This window comes from Nilaparvata lugens, chromosome 6 (assembly GCF_014356525.2).
Source record: "Nilaparvata lugens isolate BPH chromosome 6, ASM1435652v1, whole genome shotgun sequence".
Taxonomy (NCBI): Eukaryota; Metazoa; Arthropoda; class Insecta; order Hemiptera; family Delphacidae; genus Nilaparvata; species Nilaparvata lugens.
The window spans coordinates 40,048,110-40,071,353 of record NC_052509.1 but is presented as its reverse complement, the minus strand read 5'-3'; the positions used below and the strand labels follow the sequence as shown (position 1 = coordinate 40,071,353).

The following is a 23,244-nucleotide window of genomic DNA, read 5'->3' as shown; positions in this document are numbered from 1 at the left end:
TCGATGGAGTTAATCAAATCTTTTGTATACTGTCTCTTGGTCCTCCTGATGAGCTGGGAACATTTTTTCCTGACATTTTTCAGATTGATAAAATTATCTTCTGTCTTCTTATTTTGAAATCTTAGCCAGGCTTGATGTCTCTCTTCAAGCATTTGGTCACAATCTGCATTCCACCAGGTGTGTTTCTTACGTGGACTTAATGGGGCTATTTCTTCTGCATGTTGTTTCAAAATTGGTAGTAATTCTTCAAGGTTGTCTGTCAATTTTGTTGCTTTTGTCATTTCTTGGTATTCTCCGTTTCTAATTAATTTTTGTGGGTCATAAGTTCTTTTTTCTTTAAATGTCCTCTGCTTGCAATTTTTGAGTGGAGTGAATTTTATTTTGATTTTAATCAGATAATGGTCTGAACCAGTGCCTGTTCCTCGCAGAACCTTTACATTATGTATCTCTTTATGAAAGGTCTTATCCATACACACATGGTCCAGCTGCCATTCTCCCCTCTTCCAATCCGGGTGTTTCCAAGTTTTGAGTTTATTCGGTTTTCTTTTAAAATAGGTTGATTTGGAAATAAGACTGTGAGTTCTGCACAGCTCCACAAGCCTTTGACCGTTTCTGTTTGTGTGTTTCTGTGGAGCCCATTTTCCTATTACATCTCGATACTTCCTTTCTCTACCCAACTGAGCGTTGAAATCTCCAATCAAGATCTTGACATAGTTCTTATTTATTTGGTTTATTGTCTGATCTAACAATTCCCAAAAGTCTTCCACCTCCTGTACACTCCTTACTATAGAGTTTTTTACATTAGTTGGTGCATGTGCATTAATAATAGTGTACACTTTGTTTGTTGTTTTTAGAGTCAGAGTTGCTATTCTTGATGATTGAGCTGTGAAGTCCATTATAGAATCTATTATTTTCAAACTCACTACAAAACCGGTTCCAAACTGTGGGCATTGTTTAATGACTTTTTGTCCAGGTTTTCCATTTATTTATTAGTATTTACTTCCCTAATATGGAAATTTTTTTTCCATTATTTATTTATTTATTCAATCATTCAGAATTACACAACTTACAGAAAGTACCACAGGCTTATAAGCCCAAAACGGTTCCAATTCTAATTTATACAACAGTCCAAATGTAGCTAGGTTATGTGTCACTTAACATTCTCCTATTACACACTCAATTTACAATTCGAGACACACAAAGAATATTTTTAAATTGAAAATACTTCAAAATTAAATTAAATCAATCACAATTAATTAAAAAATTCCAAACTTTGAAAAAACTATAAAATTTTGAGACCGAAAAGACAAACACACTATTTAGAACTTATCACAGCTGGTAATTGTGATATATAATATCAATATATTGCAATTTGATAGTATAAAAACGTATAAACTCAACCTCCGCTATTAAAACATAATAGAACATAATATTTCAGGATATTTAGACAAATTGAAATCTACGTGATCTGAGATCCTCGCCCTGTCGTGGCATTTACGCACAAACGAAAACCCAGCTTTAAGTGTAGGGTATTTTGTGAGTCTATAGATAAGGATAGAATGGTTCTCTTAAAAAAACGAATGAGATCATATCTTTTCACTATTTTTTAATTCATCAAACTTAATCTAATTTTCATGCTCTCATGTGTCTTAATGTGCGAATAGTATTAAACATTCTCCGCAATATGGTTGGTAAATACGGAAATAAAACTATTAATACTAGTCGTGTTATGTTGGAGATTGATAGGAAACTTATAATAATTGAACTAACTAAATCACTATATTTTATTGATTACAGCCATTAATGAACACAACACATTTCGTACTATAGGAATAGGTTAACATTGAACAATTGAATTAGTAAGTTGTGTTGGAATGAATAATGTTGTATTTGACAGGCGGCAGCGAGAAAACGATGGTGAGAGTGGTGCACAGGAGGTACGTGGTGAGCAAGCTGGCGTTTCCCTGCTCGCTGTGTGGCGAATGCTTCAAGTTCGACCAGGGCTACGAGAGAGGTGGCACTCCCGACAGCAAGTCATACGACTGCAATACTTGTGGCAAGGTAAAACTCTTAACATTTTTACTTTCCTTGCCCTACTATCATAGGTAAGGAAAGTATTGCTTTCCAAAAAAAATAAGTTACCCTAATTTCAAGTTTTCTATACGTTTCAAGGTCCCCTGAGTCCAAAAACATGATTTTTGGGTGTTGGTCTGTGTGTGTGTGTGTATGTGTGTATGTCTGTGAAGACGATAACTCCATTCCTAATCAACCGATTGACTTGAAATTTTAAACTCAAGTTCCTTATACAATGAGGATCCGACAATAAGAAATTCAATAAAATTCAATTCAAGATGGCGGAAAAAATGGCGGATGATTACTAAAAAACCATGTTTTTCTCAAAAACGGCTCTTACGATTTTCTTCAAATTTATACCATACCTCCGTAATATTCATGAGAAAAATGGCGGATAATGACTAAAAAACCATGTTTTTCACGGTTTTCTCGAAAACGGCTTTAACGATTTTCTTCAAATTTATATCATGGATAGCTAGCTATTCATAAGCCCTATTAACTGACATGAGTCTCATTTCTGGGAAAATTGCAGGAGCTCCGTAATATTCTTGAGAAAAATGACAGTTACTAAAAAACCATGTTTTTCACAATTTTCTCGAAAACGGCTTTAACGACTTTCTTCAAATTTATACCATGGATTTATAAGCCCTATCAACTGGCATGATTCTCATTTCTGGGAAAATTTCAGGAGCTCCGTAATATTCATGAGAAAAATGGCGGATAATGACTAAAAAACCATGTTTTTCACGGTTTTCTCGAAAACGGCTTTAACGATTTTTTTTCAAATTCATACCCTGTATAGTTAGTTATTTATCAGCTTTATCAACTGGCATGAGTCTTTTTCCTGTGAAACTAATGGGGGGTCCACCCCATCCTTGAGAAATGGACTTTGTAACCTCCTTCTCGTGCATGAGGTAGGTAGAGCAGTTTATAAAAAGAACACAGTCATAGTCAAGATATTTCATCTGTAGAACAGCTGTTTTGACGACTTTAAAAAAAAATCATCGAATTTCACAATTTACACAAAGGAAAAAGTACTCTGAAAACAATTATAATATACACATATACAGTAGTCTGATCGTAGTTGCAAATATGTTGCCGCTAATCGTCATTATGTTATTCCCCTAAATTATTCTCGTTTGAGAATGAGGCTTGCAGTTCAATGAGCAAGGAAAGTTGTGTGAGTGTACCACACCAGATTTTTATGTTAGTCATCTTTAAACCTTCAAACTGGAGGATGATGCATAGATTCAAAGACTCCATAAGTCTTTCGCGTGGTTAAGACTTGGGATACATTAACGTTGCTGTGATATGAAAAAGCTTATCATACAAATACAAATTTTACGATAAAAATGATAAAACACAGGAGTAAAAACATTGGTAAATAAAATAATAAGGTATTCCTTGTGCTACTTTTCTTCCAATTTAGGTGATGACTGACGACACAGTCCAACATAAGCTTAGTATTTCACGTGTAAAATTTCCATACAATTTTCGTCCAAAATAAACATGGGAACTATAAATTTTGAATCTAGATTGTTTAAATTAATGAATTAATTAGAAATATTTATCTTACATAATTGATAAATACATTAAAAATACTTCAATATCATAGTTGGTTCCTTGTTATTATTCGCTTTTGATTATTATTCTAAAAAGGTGCTCTATTTGTTATCATACTGTATATAATATTATATTTTTTGTAGATTTTACAGAATTACTTCTTTCGATTCACGATCGCTCGTGATTTTTCACTACATAATGGATTCAGGATTTGTAAATCTGTATTTGCTATAGTAAGGTAAACTTTATAATGGCAGTGGATAAAGATAGGAGAAAAGCGATGCCGATTCTCTGCATTGATTAATTATATTTCTACACTGTCAAAAACATAATTGGCATCGTTGTGGACCAAGAAAAGGATAGTACCACCGGCTTTATCGAATGATAGACATGGATAGCAAAACCAAATTTGAACAAATACTGTCATTATCACGTGGACCTCACTATAGGAATCGATCTAGAACTGTGTAACAAAATATTTGTCGGGTACTTGAACATTGCAGGATGACATTTATTACGTTGTTCTATGTATCAAATAAATGAATTACTTAAACAATAAAAATCACAGCATTAGTTTCACCTCGAAACAATTTATTGTACATCACATTCGTTCAAAGAGTTTATGATATCAAACATCAACAATAGAAACATATCTACATTACTCCATATAATATTAGTCCAATACTTATAACGTCATCTTCACTAGATTTAACACTTGTAAACACCAAATTCTATTCTACAGTTATAGACTAATAAATAGATTACCAGAAAATTTAATAGAAAATAAAATCATAAAGAGTTTAAAGAGGTGCGAAACTGGGTATAGGGGAAGGTGTACTCAAAGATTGAAATTTCTGAGTAATTTCTTAAATTTCTTTAGTGGAATTTGCGCTACAATTGTATTGTAGTATTACAATTATAATAATAATTATTATTGTTTTTATCTACACACTTTTATCAGCTGTATTCTGTTTCCTTTGTGACCCGTTCTCTTGTCATACAGTTATTTCTGTATTGTATTTGTAAATTATTTGAACTCCCTTCCAGAGCTTAAGCTTTAAGCTTTTCTGGCAGGGTCTGTATTATTATTTTTGATTATTTTATTCATATGTGGTGTAATATAATTATAATTATATTGTATTATATTATAACTTCAATAAATATCATGTATATTTTTGAATTCGGCAATAAAAATTATTACAATTTTAATCTAAATAATCAGAAATTAGCTGACAAACAATAACATATAATGACCCCAAAATGTGACAGGCTTCTGAGAGTTGTTTTCGGGTTCGGAAATGTTTAGGTTTCTATACTAGGATGGACGACACAGTTTTAGAAAGTGAAAGTCCTTTTTATTACCTTCTATCCATGACATGATGATACTTCAATATTGGTTGAGACAGAGAAACAGAGACGAGACCAGGGGTGCGGCCCGAAGAGTAGAGCGGAGACGTGGATTTGTGAAAAGTGTGTGTAGGCCTACTAGCCCAGTAACTGCGAGAAAGTGTCGGAAAATATGAATTATATCAAAAAGGAAAACGCGAGATCCACCCACGCGACTTGATATGAATTAATAACATCGCTCTCTCTGGAAAGAGAAGGTGAGCGCGTGTGAGACAGACACTACAAACAAAATAATAATAAATAAAGGCCTAGTCTGTATAAAGTAGACATTCATAGAGGAATATTTTTTCAATCTTTGTAATCTACTAATATTGATTAATAATAAGATAAAAGTGATTCATAGAAGTTAAATTTTCTTCGTTTGTATTTTTTTCCGTTTGTATTTTGTTTTTGCTAGTTTAATGTAATTTGACAAACATTGTTGAAGTATGGCATTACATAATAATGGTAGTATTCAATAATAGTAATAATAGGGTTATTCAAGTAATAGTGATAATTCCCACTATTATGTATTGTTATTTGTAATTAATTTGAATCTTTGTAGCGTTACTATACCCTGTGTATTGTATTCTATAATCAGTTGTATTATTCATTCGGAATAAAGAAAATTCAATTGAATTTATGACAGGTTTATTTGTTTTTTTGGTTGGCAGGTGTTCCCGAAACGCATCTATTGGAAACTGCACCAGGCGACGCACGAGGACGTGAAGCCGTTCGTGTGCCGGATGTGCGGCAAGGGCTTCGACCGCAAGGACCACCTGACGCGGCACCTGTACACGCACGGCTCACTGCGCCTGCGCCAAACTGCGCCGCCGGACTGCAGCAGCGACGCGCCGGCCGCCTCAGCTGTCAAGCAGTTCGCGTGCACGCGATGTGCGGAGACGTTCGGCCGTCGCGAACACCTAACGCGTCACATGAAGCGCGCGCACAACATCGACTTGCTCGAGGAGGCTGATCTGCGCAAGTTCCCCTGCGACGTCTGCCACAAGGCATTCACCCGCCGCGAACACCTCAGGCGCCACCAGCACATACATCAGAAGGAGAATCCGGCCGCTTTGTTCATGGAGGTACATGATTGTTCTGTCATCAAATTATGTTACTGCTCAAAAGAATATTATACTATTCAGGAAGGTGTAACAGTCTAAGACCATTCTCCATGCAATTTGCAACAAAAAATGTACAGTAAAATTTTCTTTTATCGACTTTGTTTTTCGAGATATTGATCGAGAGATAGATTTTTCGATGTTTTTGAAAAACGTCAATAACTAGAAAACTATTTATGAGCGTTCAATTTGAAATTTGGCTTCAACTCTACGAATGTACTTTTTTCAACTTTGAGCGCTCATAAATAGTTTGAAAAATGTCAAACAAACGAACAAGTTTACTGTTCACTAATAGTTAACTGAAATAGTTCACAAGTTAACGGTATACTAATCTTATTGGAAATTTCTTCCTCTTTCCAATCGGGTTGCCGCCACCCTGTCTCTCCGACAACTAAACTCCTCGCTATTTTGATCAAAGGCGTCAGTAAATCCCCTGGCAAAATATTGCATTGCCGTCAACTAGTCTCCCCGACAGCTAATCCCCTACTTGTACTCACACGCTCACGACAACTAAGCTTCCCGACAGTAGATCCCTAATGAACAATAAACCAGCTTGAAGCGGGCGGGGAAGTAGTACAATCACAGACACTGTTTCACACATTCACTCAACTTACAATTTCAATGCATGGACTTCTAAAATTCCGAAATATTTGAAAATTTATTTATTGAATTTCTAGAATGGATTTAAACTCTTTCAATATGAGTTTTGAGAATAACATTAGGCATTATTGAAAAAAGTACGTTAAATTTTTTCCCTGGATTTGAACTCTTTCAATATGAGTTTTGAGAATAACATTAGGCATTATTGAAAAAAAAAGTTCGTTAATTTTTTTTCTCCATATTTATTGCCCAATTCCATTTATTTCGTCGAGTTTGATTACTAAAGCTGATTCATGAATGCACGCTAGCGTAAACTAGTCTCCCCGACAGCAAATCCCCTACTGGTTCAGAGGGGACTAGTTGTCGGGACCGTAGACGACAACTAAGCTCCTCGGACGCTCACGATAACCAAGCTCCTCCCCGTCGGTTGAGCTCCTCTCTCAGGAGCTCAGTTGACACAGTCAGTAGATCCCCTTGAAAGTGGTTTTAAAAGGAGCTTTACTGTCGGGGAGCTTAATTGGCGCGTTCCCTTCCAATCACATCCTTAGAATTAGATTTTGATTGATAGTTTTCAGTTGACGTTTTTCAAAAAATATAGAAATTTCTAAGAAAACTAAGGTCGATATAAGAAAATTTCATTGAACATTTTTTGTTGCAATTTTCATGTAGAATCTATGGTCTTCGGCCGCTACACTTTTCGTGGGACACTCTATACAATATTATGAAATGAATAATTTTAAGTAACTAGAATATTACAAATAAATGCTTGATGTCGGAAAAATGAACTTGTACGCTGAAGGGGAGCGAGCATCTAGCATAAGTCCACATATCTCATAATAAACATGTTATGTAATAATTGAAGCTATATTTGAACATATTATTTCTAGCCACTAAACAATACTAAGTTATATACCATATCATTAATTAAACAAAACATTATCCAACTAGCGACTCCCATTTGTGTGTAGCTGCATTTGTACATGAATCCTACAATATGGAGACAGACGGACGCCTGTGTATGTTGCAACATTGGAATACCTTGTTGGGGCGATTGTTGCTGCTGTTCGCCTTTTCCATCTACTGAAATCATCATCATCCTCCCCAAATGTTGTTGGTGGGTAATGGGAAGGATGACGATGATTTTTGATAGTAGGTGGATAAATGCAGACAGCCGGACGGAGAGACAATCCCACCTCAGTTCTCGAATGTTGCAACGCACACAGACTGCATGTCTTCTCACACTCACGTCTGCATGCAGATGTATGATTTGTCCTCCGTATGTCTGCTGCTGTGTGCGTTAGCCTCGAATCTACAGTTTCAATCGCTTCATCGAATACTTCCATTTTCATGAGAGTACTTTAGAGTTTTTCAATTCAAATTTCCTGCAATGGTTCAACTGGCTTTTATCCAAAGATCTGGAAATTGATGACCCTTTATTAATTCATTTTATTTTTTTCTCTGTCATGATGTAACCCATGTCAGAGGTTGAACATAAAAAACATTAGCAATATGAAAAATGTCAGTTGTTTATTGTTTATGAAGGGACGGATTCAAGGATCCAAAGGTTCAAAGAACCCCACACGTCAACCGAAGCTTATTGTGTTCCCAAGTAGTATGTTAGTTAGGCAAACCAATAACTATGTCCTTAACAAGAACCAGGAGTTTTCCCCTATACTAACATTCCATTCATAATCTGGTTGCAATCCAGTGTGATATGCTTGGCAGCCTCTTCAGACTGATTAGTCCTCGTGACCTACGTGAATTCCACTCCTGAGCTTCTTTGTAGGTCCTTCCGCTGAGGAAGGGGCGGCCAAGTTGCCTCTAGAGCGCCCGGCCACCCTTGACTCTGCCTCTTGACCCACATTTGTTCTTGGTTTTTCTCCCGTCGCTGGTCTCTTGGGTTTTTTCTTTTTGCACCTCCGAAACTTCGCAGGGTCAAAAGCCTCACCTCTCCCAAGAAGTTTTGCCTAAATGGGGCCGCCCTTCTTTGAGCAGTGCTGAGTTTTGGCCTCTCCACCCACAAACTCGTGACCTACGTGAGTTCCACTCCTGGCCTTTTTGTAGGTTCTTCCGCTGAGAGAGGGGACGCTAAACTGCCTCTAGGGCGCCCGGCGCCCCTCGACTCAGCCTCTTGACCCACATTTGTGCCTGGAGTTTAACCCTTCTCTGGTCTCTTGGGTTTTTCTTTTTGCCTCTCCGAAACTGCCCGTGGGTTTGAAGGCAAGGCAACTTCTGAAGCTGCCTTGAGGTCCATTTTAGTCGCTTCCTACGACAAGCATGAATACTGTGGGTGAATTCTGGTTTTCAACACATTCTTGAGTACGATGATCGACTCAAAGCTCCCCAACCTACAGGGTGCAAAAAAAAAATGTCAGTTACATACTTAGATTGGTTTCTTTAAACTATCGTGCAGCGATAGAATTTATGTGTCGGGATATATTTACTGTATTTTGTTTTCTTCCATCCAGCCCTTCATTGTTTACTTGATATTCTTAACATACCAATGTTGTTACTCAAAATTGAAATGAAAAATCTAGTTACAATTTATGATGGACATATTTGAATTTTTTGAGTTTAAAACCGGTATGAATCAAAACTCTAAACTGCTCACACAATTTGAAACATGGCTTGCCATTTTGGATAAGGTTTTGAATCTCTGTGAAATCTATCGGTTTTTTACTGCCATTAATTTTTGTGAATTATTGTAATTTTTTAGTTTCAGGATATAAATTTAATAAGAATTTGATAAATTATTCTACAAATAATTTTTGTTTTGTTTGCAATTTTCATTTTTGTAATTATTTATTTATTCGTTATAACTTGATAATTTGTTTGTTTGTTTAGGTACAGGCGTCAGAGGGGGTGGCGGAGGCGGGGAGTGAGGAGGCGGTGTCACCGCCGCACAGCCCGAGTGAGGCCAGCAGCCACAAGATGGCGGCGGCAGTCGCACTGAGTGAGGCCAGTAGCCACAAGATGGCGGCGGTGGCAGTGAGCGAGGAGCGTGTCGTCACCACCGGCAAGAAGCCGACCATTGTCAACTGCCACATCTGCTCCAAGGGCTTCTCTAGGCGCAGTCATCTCTCCCGTCATCTCAAACAGGTCTGTCTACATTTTCACCAATCACTAATTAATATTTTTGTTACCTATACGTTTGGCCTTTATTGGCAAAGACATCCTTTCGGATGCCTCTGCATCTATTTATTTATTCACTTTACTGAAAAAAAACAAACCGGGAGACAATTGAGTTTTTTTTTCAAAAACAGATCGGGAGAGAAAACTCAAGGAAACCTTGTACTATTTCTCTCCTAAATTCATGAGTTCTCTAAATATATAAAAGTTGGAAATAGGGTTATGTCTTTTAGGTTTTCACTTTCACAAAATTTTCAGTTGAAAATTATTTATACAAACCATATTTTTTAAATTATTCAGAGGTTTCAAGTACCAATCAATCTATGAGTTGAATCAAAGATCGCGCATAGACAATATTGAAATTTCGGGTGTTCCTGTGACCAAGCATGAAAACGTCTACAGTATACTAAATAACATTGCAACCATTTTGGACATTCCATTCAAAGACGAGGATGTGTCTATTGCTCACAGGGTACCGACCAGGAATAAATCTATCAAACCAATAATATGCAAATTTGTATCGAGATCTTCAAAACTTAGATGGTTGGCTGCAGCAAAAGGAAGAGGTAACCTGCTAACTACAACTTCACTAGACGCTCGTCTCTCACCAGACAACATAATATATCAATGAACATTTGACCAGAGTGAATAAAATGCTGTTGGGAAAAGCCAAATCATTGAAAAGAGACAAAAAAATTGCTTTCGCATGGGTTAGGGAAGGCAAAGTTTTTATTCGAAAAACACCAGAGTCTCCAGCGATAAGAGTTGTAAAAGATGAGGATCTCGAGATATTTTAACATATGTAATCAGTAGTTGCATTTTTTATTGTACATAATATACATGATAGGAATCTCATACAAAAAGTATTGTTTATTTGATCTTAGTTCTTTCAGTATAAACATACATAGAGAATACCTTTATAATATTAATTAGTTGATAGGAGTCTACAGGTAAGACTCGATTTGTTTATTGTTTAATTTCTCATTTAATAATTTAATTTAATTTTCACTTATTGATTTTTATTTTTTTTCTCACTTTTATTAAATGCCATTTGCAGATGAATTAGATGAAATTGATTTTGAATGCTATGATACAATTTAAATAGATAACTTTTTTGACTATGACTGCTTTGCTACCTGAAGGAAAGCAGAGTCCGATTTCAATGTATTGTTTTAACTGAAACATGGATTACTGATGACCAATTTTGCAATTATAATATAGAAGGTTATCAGACGGTTTCAAAGTGTGGTAGATATACTAGAAGTGATGGAATATTTGTGTTTGTGGATAGAAATATTGAATTTCATATATCAGAAGCTATTATAGGTTACTCAACTTCAATGTTTATTGATTTCAAGGTAGACAGTAAGAATTATACTCTAATATCCATCTATCGTTCTCCTTCTTTAAACGTTTTTGATTTTATAAATAGTTTAGATGCAGCATTGACCAATTTTGATACGGATAGAAATGTAATTATTGTTGGAGATATGAATTTAAACATATTGGAGGTTGGAAATGTGTCAAGTGAATATCTTAGCGTTATGCATCTAAACGGATTTAAATCTTTTGTAAATAAGCCTACGAGAGAGTTGGGTGAGAGTAGTACTTGTATTGACCACATATTTTTCAAAAATTGTAACACAAATACTGGTGATATAATTGGTACAGTCTTGAAAACTTCTATTACCGATCACTACTATACATCCATACACATAGGGCATAATAAATTGAGAAATAACAATAATAGTGCATTTAATAAAACAAAATCAATAATAAATTATACAAATCTTTCTTCTTCTCTTGAAAATTAGACTTGGAGCAATATTCTTCTATCTAACTGTAATGATGTGAATATCTTAGCTGAAAATTTTATAAAAACATTGAATGGTCACATTACAAATAACACAAAAAAAAAATTAGTATAAGTCATAGGAAAACGCATTTGAAATCATGGATGACTGATGGAATCTTGAGTTATATAAGAAAACGAGATAAGATGCACTGTAAACTAATAAAAGAACCTTTCAATAACTGACTGAAAGAAGAATACAAGAATTATAGGAACAAGTTAAATAAATTAATCAAACAGACAAAAATAACTTACTTTGATGGCAAGTTTGATGAGGCCAAGGGAAATAATAAAAAAACATGGCATTACATTAGAGAAATAATTGGTGTTAAAAACGAACGTAGGGAACCAAACTTAGAGCCAGAAGTACTGAATTCACATTTCGCTAATGTGGGTCGTAAATATGCAGATAAATATTGAATGAAAATGGCCCAAATGCTGCTATAATCATCCCTCCTCCGCTATCAGAACCCCCAAGAAACAGTTTTTTCATTCATCCAACAAATATAATTGAAATAGAACAAATAATATCTACTCTTGGTAATAACTCTTCACCCGGATATGACGAAATAACAGGAACTTGTCTTAAAAAAATCTCCAACTTTATTGTACATCCTCTAGAATTCATATTTAACAAATGCTTTATTAATGGTGTATTCCCCGAAATTTTCAAAATTGATGTGATTAAACCAATTCCCAAATCTGGTGATCTGTCAATCAAAACCTGAGAACTACCGACCTATTAGTCTTCTTACTAATATTTCAAAAATAATTGAAAAAATACTAAAAATGAGGCTTTTAAACTTTCTAAATAAAAATAATTTTATAGAAAAATTTCAGTATGGATTCCAGGCGGGAAAATCAACAAAAAATGCAATTCTTCACTTAACCGGAATTATAAGCAGTAATTTCAATGATAATAAAAAAACAATATCAGTGTTTTTGGATCTTGCAAAAGCATTCGATACCATTCCGATCTTGCAAAAGCATTCGATACCATTCCACACATAATATTGTTAAATAAATTAGAAAATTGTGGTGTTAGAGGTGCAGCAAAAAACCTTTTTGCTTCATACCTCGCGAACAGGAAGCAGATCCTCACCCTTAACAAAAAAACTGACAGTAGACACACCTCAGAATTTGGACTTCCACAAGGAACGGTACTTTCACCTCTATTATTCTTGATTTATGTAAATGATTTATATAAGCTAAATATACCAAATTGCAATATAGTATCATTTGCAGATGATACAGCATTAATTTTCACAGGGGAATCATAGAACGAAGCTTATGATAATGCAAATAGAGGGCTGTCAATCACGAACTACTGGTTACAAACTCACATTTTCACTTTGAATGTAGACAAAACAAAATTTATTGCATTCTCACCAAATAATAGCGGACAACCTCCCAATAGATTACAGCTAAAGATGGATAACCATAATGAAGTCTCTGTGGACTGCTCTTGCAAAGTTATAGAAAAAGTTGACAAAATTAAATACTTAGGTATAATTATAGATCAAAACTTGAAATGGAATGCACATATACTTCACCTTTGCTCAAAATTAAAATATCTGACTTATATTTTCTACAAAATCAATAAAATTAAACATCCAAGTATTATTAGAAACATTTATTTTGCTTATGCACACTCTTTATTTCAATATAGCATTGAGGCATGGGGGGCAGCTCAGGAGACTCACCTCAATAAACTTTTTGTTCTACAGAAACATATTATCAGAGCAGCCCTGGGAAGACCGAGAATGTACCCTAGTAGACTACTATTTAAAAAATTGATTTACCAACATTGAGACAAACATACGTAACTAACGCAATTCTGTGCATTAATAAAAACAAAGACAAATTCACTACTCGTAATACACCATATCTAATACGTCCAAATGTTTTCAATACCTACAATAACCTATTCACTAGACTTACATCTTGCAAACACCAATTGTCCTTCTATTGCCATAGAATAATAAATTGTCTACCTGAAAAATTCATTCTAAATAGAATTGCTAAGTGCCGGTCGCACAAAAGCTGGTTAAATTTTAACCGTGATTAATTCCATGAGAACCAATCGGAGAAGCTTATTTTTCGAAAAAGCCTTCTCTGATTGGTTCTCTTGAAATTAATCACGGTTAAAATTTAACCGGCTTTTGTGCAATCGGGCCTATGTGTTTAATTTATGAAATAAGAGAGTGGGTATGTAGGAAAGTTTACTTCGGACTTTAGATTTCAGAAGATTAATTGACTTTTTGTTCTAGTGCTTACATTGTTATATTGTACATACATTTATATTCTAGTGTTTATATTGCATATTGTTTCTTCTGGTACTAATTAAATTGTCTTAGACATCCATCCTAATTAACTTTAACATTTTTGAACTCTCTTCCAGAGCTCCTCAAGCATTAGCTTTTCTGGGAGAGCCCATTATTTCAATATTAAAATAAAAGAAAACATCCGTTGAATATGTTTTTAAATTAGTTTAGATTATAATTAGTTATAACATTATAAGAATGTTTTTGTATCACTTGTTTGTAAAAAAAAGAATGTCAATAAAAAAATTGATTTGATCGATCTAAATAATAACTCATTTCCTTAGCTGTCTGGCTCCTGCAATTTCTGACCTGCTTTATGTTCTAGAAACTAACATGTTTTTAAGCAAAGAGCTAATTTCAAGAAAAATAGTTTCTTACCAATTCCTCTGTTCAGTATTCATGGCTGTGAACACAAAAAAATCATAATTGTGATAAATGTTTCAATGTTTTTTTTCGTAATTATCCCTTCCGAATCTCTCGAATTGCTACTTAGTACCATAATTTCGTAATAAGTATTTTATAATAAATCCTTATAACAATTTTAAAATGCTTTATCATTTATCTCTGAAGATGAATTTTCATCTCATCCTTTTTATGACCTCAACCTATTCATCCTTTTTTATTTTAACAATATCTCAACTGTTTTCAGTTTTCTATAGTTATTTTTGAATGACTATTTCTTTACACTCCCTCTAATAGAAGTGAATTGCATCTAAGTCATGTGATGGATGGTTTTAATTCAATAAAATGAGTTTTGTTAGTCTCAATAATTGTGTATTGGTCTCTTCACTTTATTGTATACCATGTGACAGTATTTTCAAGTGTTTGTTGTTCTCTTATGTTACTTTTAAGCTCTCGAAATAAAAGTTCTCAAATTCATTTATAGTTTATCTCCTTGGAAGTGAAAATCGTTGTTAAAACGTCTTACTCTGGACAATTTGATGGACTAAACTTTGAAGTGATGGTGTTTAGGGCTAGAGCCTGCTTTCCTTTATTCATAATTTATTTAATCTGATAATAAACATTCACACAAAGTAAAACATCAGGAACTACTTGCCCAAAAGAGCAAGCTGGAGCTTGGGGAGAGAGTTAGCGACCTTCGGCAAGCTTCGGCAATAAATGAGTAGATTTAAATAATGATGTTGTTTTATTTTTGAACATGTAGGTGCACAAAGCAGTGCCAGAGACGTGCGACGAGGTGCACCGGTGCGAGGAGTGCGGCAAGCAGTTTGGCCGCCGCTACCACCTGGAGCGCCACGCCAAGATCCACCAGGCCAGCCGGCCTCCACCCGGCTACGAGTGTGTCACCTGCGGCGAGGCCTTCACCCAGTCCGAGGCACTCGACAAGCATATGACCAGCACCCACGGCAACCAGCTCATGCACGACTTTCTCTGGATGTGACCAATTATAGTTCTAGCATCGCTAATTGCTATAGTCTTATTGCCACAATCCGAAACATTCAAGTTATGATTTCATTAAATGCGACTTGAAATTAATTTATTGAAACATTTCGAGATCAATTCAACCTCAAAATTTTCCAATAAATCAGTAGTGTGTGACACTTCCCAATTTCAAGCTGTTTTTTTTTTCAATATAAATATACCGCATCAACAGAGAAAAGCGACTTGAAATTGTTTCATTGGAACATTTTGAGATCAATTCACCCTCAACATGTTTCAATAAATCATTGGCTGTGACACTTCCCAATTCCAAATCATGTTTATTCGATATTAATATACCACATCAACATAGAACATTGATATTATCCTAAAAGGAATTCTGACAATGTAAAGTGAATCTCACTATATCAATATCACTCCCGAAAAAGGCATGCTTTTTTGTTGATAATACGTATCAGGATGGGACACTATGGAAAAGATTGTCACTTTTAACAAACAATATCAAATAATTCTCAATCGAATTCAAGTTATAGCATTAGAAATTGGTAAAGCAGACTCACGTCAAAATGTCATATCCATTAAAAATGGTGACAGTTTAAAATTAATCCTATCATATCAATATCACTCCCGCAATAGGTATGAGATTTTGTAGATAATACGAATCATGATAAACCCTAATGTATGCAATAGATTCGTAAGTTGCACCAATACAACCGCAATCGTATTCTGAATCTAATTCTAGTTGTATCATTTATTGAATGGAAAATTGGTGTTAAAGTATACTATAATAATATAGTATATTTCAAATAAGTTTACAATTTATAAAATCTTCAATTTTGAAATACCCACCTATCATAGTGTATTTGATTTAATCAAAACGCTTATTAATTAATAATTAGAAGTGTTTGAAACACTAGTTTGTTAAAAGATTTGCAGTAACATAATTGGTGCTAATATTATTTTAATTTAAATAACTAATAACATTAATAATACAAAAATAGTTTACTTTTTAAATTCAGTCTCAGATTTGTAAAATGTATTATGAATATTTTTTAAATTAAACTTTTTCCTAAATTAAATCTTTTCAAAGAAAAAATATTTTTCCAAGTTTAAGACCCTTATTTTTCAATAAATAGTCATGCGATTCTACAATTGAAATATTTCCAAGTTTTTTCATTCAAGATTTTTTGTTCATCATACATAATGTGGATTGAAAGTACAAGTATAAATTCTCATTTACTTCAATTCTGAGTGTAATGTATTATATTTTAAATATTGAATCACTTGAAGTCAGTTGAGAACTCCATAGCGTCCCGTTATGATATTTCGATTATGTGCAATAATAAGTAGGCCTATCCTCTGCAGGGTTTAATATACCATTTGACCATAATAAACAGACCAATGTAGATCGGTATTCAGACTATAAAGGTAAAGTTTGGTGTGTTAGAGAGCAATTCAAATTGTGAATTACTAGCTATCTGGCATGCCATGCTTTGTTTAATTCACTGTGAGTGCATTTATTTCATGTGCTCTGCTCTTTGGCACGTTCATTTGAAATTAGTAATTCGTGCAATTATCTGGATTTTGTAAATTACTGTATGATCGTGTACTGTATGACATAAGGTTGATGGATTAAACCATTTTACTATCATTAACCTACTATGAAGTTATTGGACCAAAGAAATGAAGAAATTGTATATTTTCATCTAACCAATGAACACAATGGATTTGAAAAAAAAATAGAAATGAATATCTTGCCCTTGAGTTATGTATTGTACACACAATAAATGTGTGTGTTTGAGAGTTATTATAAAATGGCATTAAGACTAATAATACGAGTAAAATATTCTGATCGTTCAGTTGATCCTAGTTTAATGAGGCTCATTTCCTAAGATTTCTTGTTAGCATTGCCTTATATCGTGGTTGTTCTTCATTACAATAGATTCAACTATACTCTATTGCCCTACTATGTGTAACATAGTACCCTACCCGACTTGGTGTACAATGTATTCCATGCCGGAAGTTACATCAAAAAGATTATAATAATTTTGAAAAGTTATTACTGTCTACTATTAAAATTAGTCTATTACTGTCTGTATGTCATTTTATAGGACACATTTTGACAAATCATAGATCCATAAAACATTGCAAATGTGATACAGAATTGATTTCTATAGAGTGGATTGAGCTCATCTAGCGAGCAACTTGTGAAAAACACGATGATATTTACAATACAATATTTATCAATAATACGTATCAAATTTCAACTAGATTGGTTGTTGTATCAAATACTACTTGAATTTGCATTCTCTATTCATTGTACCAGAATTTATAATAGTTATAATGGTGGTGATTGAACTCAGTCTAAAAATTGCTATGTGTTTTATTCATTATTAAACATTATTAGACTAATTCTGATTGAATATGAAGATTATCGTGATTTCAATAAATTTATCCAAATGGAAAATATTTTATTCTATTTTTGAGTGTTTAACTTCGTTGCATGTTCAAATAATATAATAGCTAAATCAATTTAAAATAAAAATAATGACATGGTTCAATACAATGAGACAGTACAGTTGTTGAAGATATTTTTGTGTTCAAAGATAAATATACTTTTTATTAGAAATTTTTTTATGGGAGAACCAGGGTCTGTGAACTTTTGTTATTCATCGCCTATCGATTATCGTTTTATTTTTTGAAATTATGAAAATTAATTAATTATATTTTCAATTTTTTTTCAAATTAGTTCGCTTTGATGCAATCTCAAGCGTATTTAATTTTATTGATCGGGAATCATTTTTATTGAGTTTTCAGTAATATTTTCTTGCCAAAAATGTCCTTGAATTAGAAGTATTGTATGCATACATAATTATTCACTTTTTATTACCTCAACGATTGAATTGTCTCATATTTAGAAACTTATGATATATTATTACTGTGATCCACTTATTTGTGGATTGTATTTATATATATATAAACGATTTATAGATTTATATATTTAAAACAGTTGTGTCTTCAAATTTTATGTATCTAATTGTGCCTTTCATCAAATACAGTATATTAAGCTAGATGTTCGAATATATCTACATTTACATGTGTGGTGTTATGCATTTGATTATTTTATTAAGAAATTGAACTAATGGCACATTCCTACTCATATAACAGACATTCCATGCTGACTAAAGGTAGGCGCACACAGATCGTGATCGGACGGACGGCACGCATCGGATGGATCGGTGGATCCAATTTCCAATTGAAAACAATGCATCAAATATAATAATCCGATCCGTCCGATGCGTGCCGTCCGTCCGATGACGATCTGTGTGCGTCTACCTTAAGTATGTTCTATTACATAGAAATAATTTATAGATATTAGTTTAAAAGTTTTATTACGATAGATTGTAATTTCTACACACTGATATTATTTTTAATTTTAAGTAGCTAAAGAACAAGATACGATAATTATACGTATGTTGTATCTATTTCTTGTTGATGTTGGATGACTAAAAGGTTCTCTCATTTGAATTCAAATTAGACTTTCATTGCACATACCTTCTTTAATTGGCGCAATTATGTTGTTTTAATTATTGAGCATTTTATTCAGTTTTGTAATAGTCTATTTTTATGTTATTGCTATGGAATATATTTTATTGATTGTTATTAAGATAAGTTAGTTTATTTTACAGTAAAAAAATGTGTTCAATTGGTTTACTTTTCTAATATTATTGTTAGGTTGTGGTTTTTTACTTGTCTTATTACATTTTTAAAACTACTCATCGTTTAAATTGTGGTTATCCAAAATTGAAGACTTGATAATACAAATGTTACTTTATAATGTATTCATCATTCCTTAGTATATAAATTATTATTATTATCATTTTTCAACATTTGGGATAATTCAGATGTACAGCAATTGCCGATCACCATAAATTGAGAAAAAAAAATCTTGAAGGATGTTGGTGTTACACGCTTGTAATATTTATTTTTTTGTTTTCATAACTTTTAGTTACTTTACTTCTATCGACCTAATTTACAAAGTGCAATTCAAACTCTAATGGAAACCAAAGTATCCAAAAGGTTTCGTCAAAATTAATTTTGTTTTAAGTTTATTGTTCTCTATAATTTATCATCGACTGAATAGTAAAATTCTACGACAAATAATTACTTGAAGTAGTTTACTTGTTGCAATATCATAAATTTTATCAAATGTTATTATAAATTGAAAAAATATTTATTTCTTACAGTTATTTCCTTTACAGTATTGTAATGAATTTGAAGTTCCAATGTTCCATTATTCTAATACATGGTAGAAAATATTGCCATCGTGAGAAACATATTTTTACAAATTCACAAATATGAAGTATAATATAATTGGAGTTGGAAAACCGCTTTCCCGTGGCTTGTATGTCCTCTCATATCTCATCATAATCATCTCCCTAAGTACAAGCCTGGAGCTTATGTGGGCATAATCACTACCTCCGTAAACAGAGTTAGTGGCATAATCCGCAGCAAAAAAATAACATCGTTTTATTATGTTCTCCCATCACTCAATATACGAAAGTATCTTTTTACATCACGACTCCCCTATTCATCTCACTGAAAAAAATATGCAGTAAATGTAAATGTTCATGTTCACATCACATCATAATCACTTGTACTAACGTTTCCTCCATTCTTCTTGGAAACTTTTTCTTATATTTATGTTAGCTGTCTCCCATCCAACAAAAATAGTATGGGTCTTTTCAATAAAATTACATAATATATTATATTATTATTGTTAATTACTGTTGAAATTTTATCCTTGTTATTACTATAGATTCAAATTATTATTACATAGGCATTTAATTCAAGATTTTATATTCTTTTTTATTCGAAAAGAGTTGCTATTATTTTCAATTAAATTGAACCTCTCAGAAGGTCTGCGTCGTTTTCTATCTCTCCAATGTAAAGTGTGAATTTTAATCGTAATTAATTCCATGAGAACCAATTGGAGAAGCCATCTTTTCAAAAAAAGCCTTCTCTGATTGGTTCTTGTGAAATTAATCGTTAAAATTTAACTGTTTTTGTGCAACCGGGCCTGAGACTATGTAATACAATAACATCAGATGTTAATAATTCTACTTACTATTAATTAATTATTGTTAAAACTTTATCAACGTTTATTTCGAAATTATTCTATTCCAATTAATATTTTTATTCTATAACATCATAGACAATTTATTCAATACACATTGCAGAGTAATAGTTTATTCAATTGTTTTATTCTAAAAGATTTCATATTAGTTTCAATTAAATTGAAATAAAAGTATCTACAATTTATTAGTGTAGCCTAACTAGTAGCCCAATTAAATATAGATTTATTTCAAATTGTCGCCTACTGTTAAAAGACACATCATAGGTGTTCTAGTTTTGCAATCCAACTTCTCTGATGGCCACGAATATTAATTGTTCATTAATACAATTAACAGTTCATTAATATAATTTCTGTAATACTTATTTGTCGAACAGACATTTTTGTACAAAACATATCAGATTTGAATCATATGAATCCGTCTTATTCCCATATTATTGTGTATTTCATATCTAAATAGTTGTTTCATTACTTTTAAACCCACCACCTTTCCATGTGCACTGTGAAAATTGGAATATCTACAGTAATTAAATTTGATTATAAATGTTTGAATATAATGTTTAGATGTTGCTGTTTGTGTGTGTGAGATAATCAGATAAATTTTCATTGTTATTTCAATAAGTTTTATTATTGATATACGGTACATAAATTTAATCCTCCTCCCTTCTCCCTCCTTCCCTAACATTATATCATAAGAATGACATATTTTATTGTTTAAAGTTATTCTCGTATTTATTTTTAAATAAAGAAAGAACATAGTATAAAAAATAATATTTAACATAATCTTGAGTTATGAGACCAAAACTCACAAGTGGCTTGGCATTTGAATGCCTCTCTTTTCAGGGTTAATGGACGTAATGAGTCTGTTGTTGAAGACTGTTAAATGTCTTCATATTTATCGCTTGTAGTAGGCCTATTGCATTCCCTTCAATTAGAAGCTTATCCAATTAATAAGATCAAAATTACATGTCTGATTAAATTATGTTAAATGTGTAATTTTAATCTGTATTTTCCAATTTGTAATTAATATTGGCAAATATTATTAAAACTATTATGTTATAGGACAAAACCTAAAACTATTGTTATGTAAAGATGGATGTTACATTTATTGGATCTGTAAACCTCGTAGTTGAATTTGTATGTGATGATTAGATATTTTATTATTTTAAATAATATTTATTCAAGCTATGTACTGGTTGCATGGAAAGACAATAGTGCTAATTTCAAATGGTTAATGTTTTATATTTTGTAAATTTGTACATCATTTTTGTACAACATATTGTAACATGAGTCGTACTTAATTTGCACAGTTGTATATTTATATTATTCGAGTTATGCGGTAATAATATTTTATAATAATATGTAATCCTACAAAAGCTTGGCTTTTGTTTATAATTTATTCATGATGAGAATTGAATCACTCATAATGAATTATATATAAATGCAAAATACTTTTGTGAAATTTATAAAGATTATTATTAATAACTTTTATGAAAATCATGAAAGCATTTTAACACTTAGTTAAAATATAGTTACAACGAGCTTAATATTTAATATTTGTTGTCGGATTGCAAATATCTATTCAACTAGGCTACTGTACTGTATTTGATTTTAATTCACATAATGTAGATGGTGTTGAAATACCACTATATCTATGTAATAATGATCGAAGTAAATGAACAGTAGTTTTATGTGCAATTTAGATTGTGATAAACTTTACTAGTTACCTGTCGGGACCAATTGTAAAATTTCCAATCGCCAACTTGTATTTATAATTTATTACAAATCAATAATGTATTCCTGTTATTCTGATTTTCATATTCCATTATACTCATAGCCTAATATGAAATGTTTAACATATTAATGTTACTGTACATAATATGAGCTATGATTTGTTATTGAATTATCTATTGTAAAACGTATTGTAGTTCTAATTTTCATTTGAAGATAAGAATTTTATGTTATTTATAGTTGGTAGGGTTGGAGGGATTATTCACAGTTGTTCCAATGATTGTCATTAGTATTGTTCTTTCGATTGTAATTAAAATTGTGGTTGGACGTATTCAGTACTGTATAACAGACTTTTTATCAAGACAACATTTTTGTGTACTTCAAATTATGTGTAAATTTTATTATTCAATAAAATGTTTTTTTTTCTAAGAGTTGGATTCAAATTTTATTCGGAAAAGCTTAACCTATTCAAATATTTCATCATAAATAGGCACTGGTTTGTGTAGCTTACCCCATTAACACTTTGCTGTAAAAATACTACCTATAATAATGGTCTTGGTTGTCTCTCTGAGCTGAATAACTAACTGGAGGTATCAGTTGGCTAGGGCTACAATACCAGATCAGCACTTCTTTAAACTTTTTTGCTGATATAATTGACCGAGCGAAGTGAGATCTAAGATGGCATTTCTCTTAAATGTTTATATGTTGCGAAACGCAGTAATAGATTTTCATGAAATTTGACAGGTATGTTTATATGTTGCGAAACGCGGTAATAGATTTTCATGAAATTTGACAGGTATGTTCCTTTTTAAATTGCGCGTCGACGTATATAGAAGGTTTTTTGAAATTTTGCATTTCAAGGATAATATAAAAGGAAAAAGGAGCCTCCTTCATACGCCAATATTAGAGTAAAAATCGGACTATAGA

General features: G+C 32.7%; 1 protein-coding gene across 1 annotated transcript in view; it reads left to right on the top strand.

Annotated features, from left to right (window-relative positions):
* LOC111059829 (zinc finger protein 12) overlaps positions 1–22,742 on the top strand; it is a 48,791-nt gene extending 26,049 nt beyond the window's left edge. The window contains exons 6-9 of the mRNA XM_039430792.1: positions 1,898–2,061; positions 5,697–6,110; positions 9,591–9,845; positions 15,217–22,742. Of these exons, the coding sequence (XP_039286726.1) occupies positions 1,898–2,061; positions 5,697–6,110; positions 9,591–9,845; positions 15,217–15,453 (1,070 nt within the window). The 3' untranslated portion in view covers positions 15,454–22,742. The remainder of the gene's footprint in view (positions 1–1,897; positions 2,062–5,696; positions 6,111–9,590; positions 9,846–15,216) is intronic.
* The last annotated feature ends 502 nt before the right edge of the window (positions 22,743–23,244 follow it).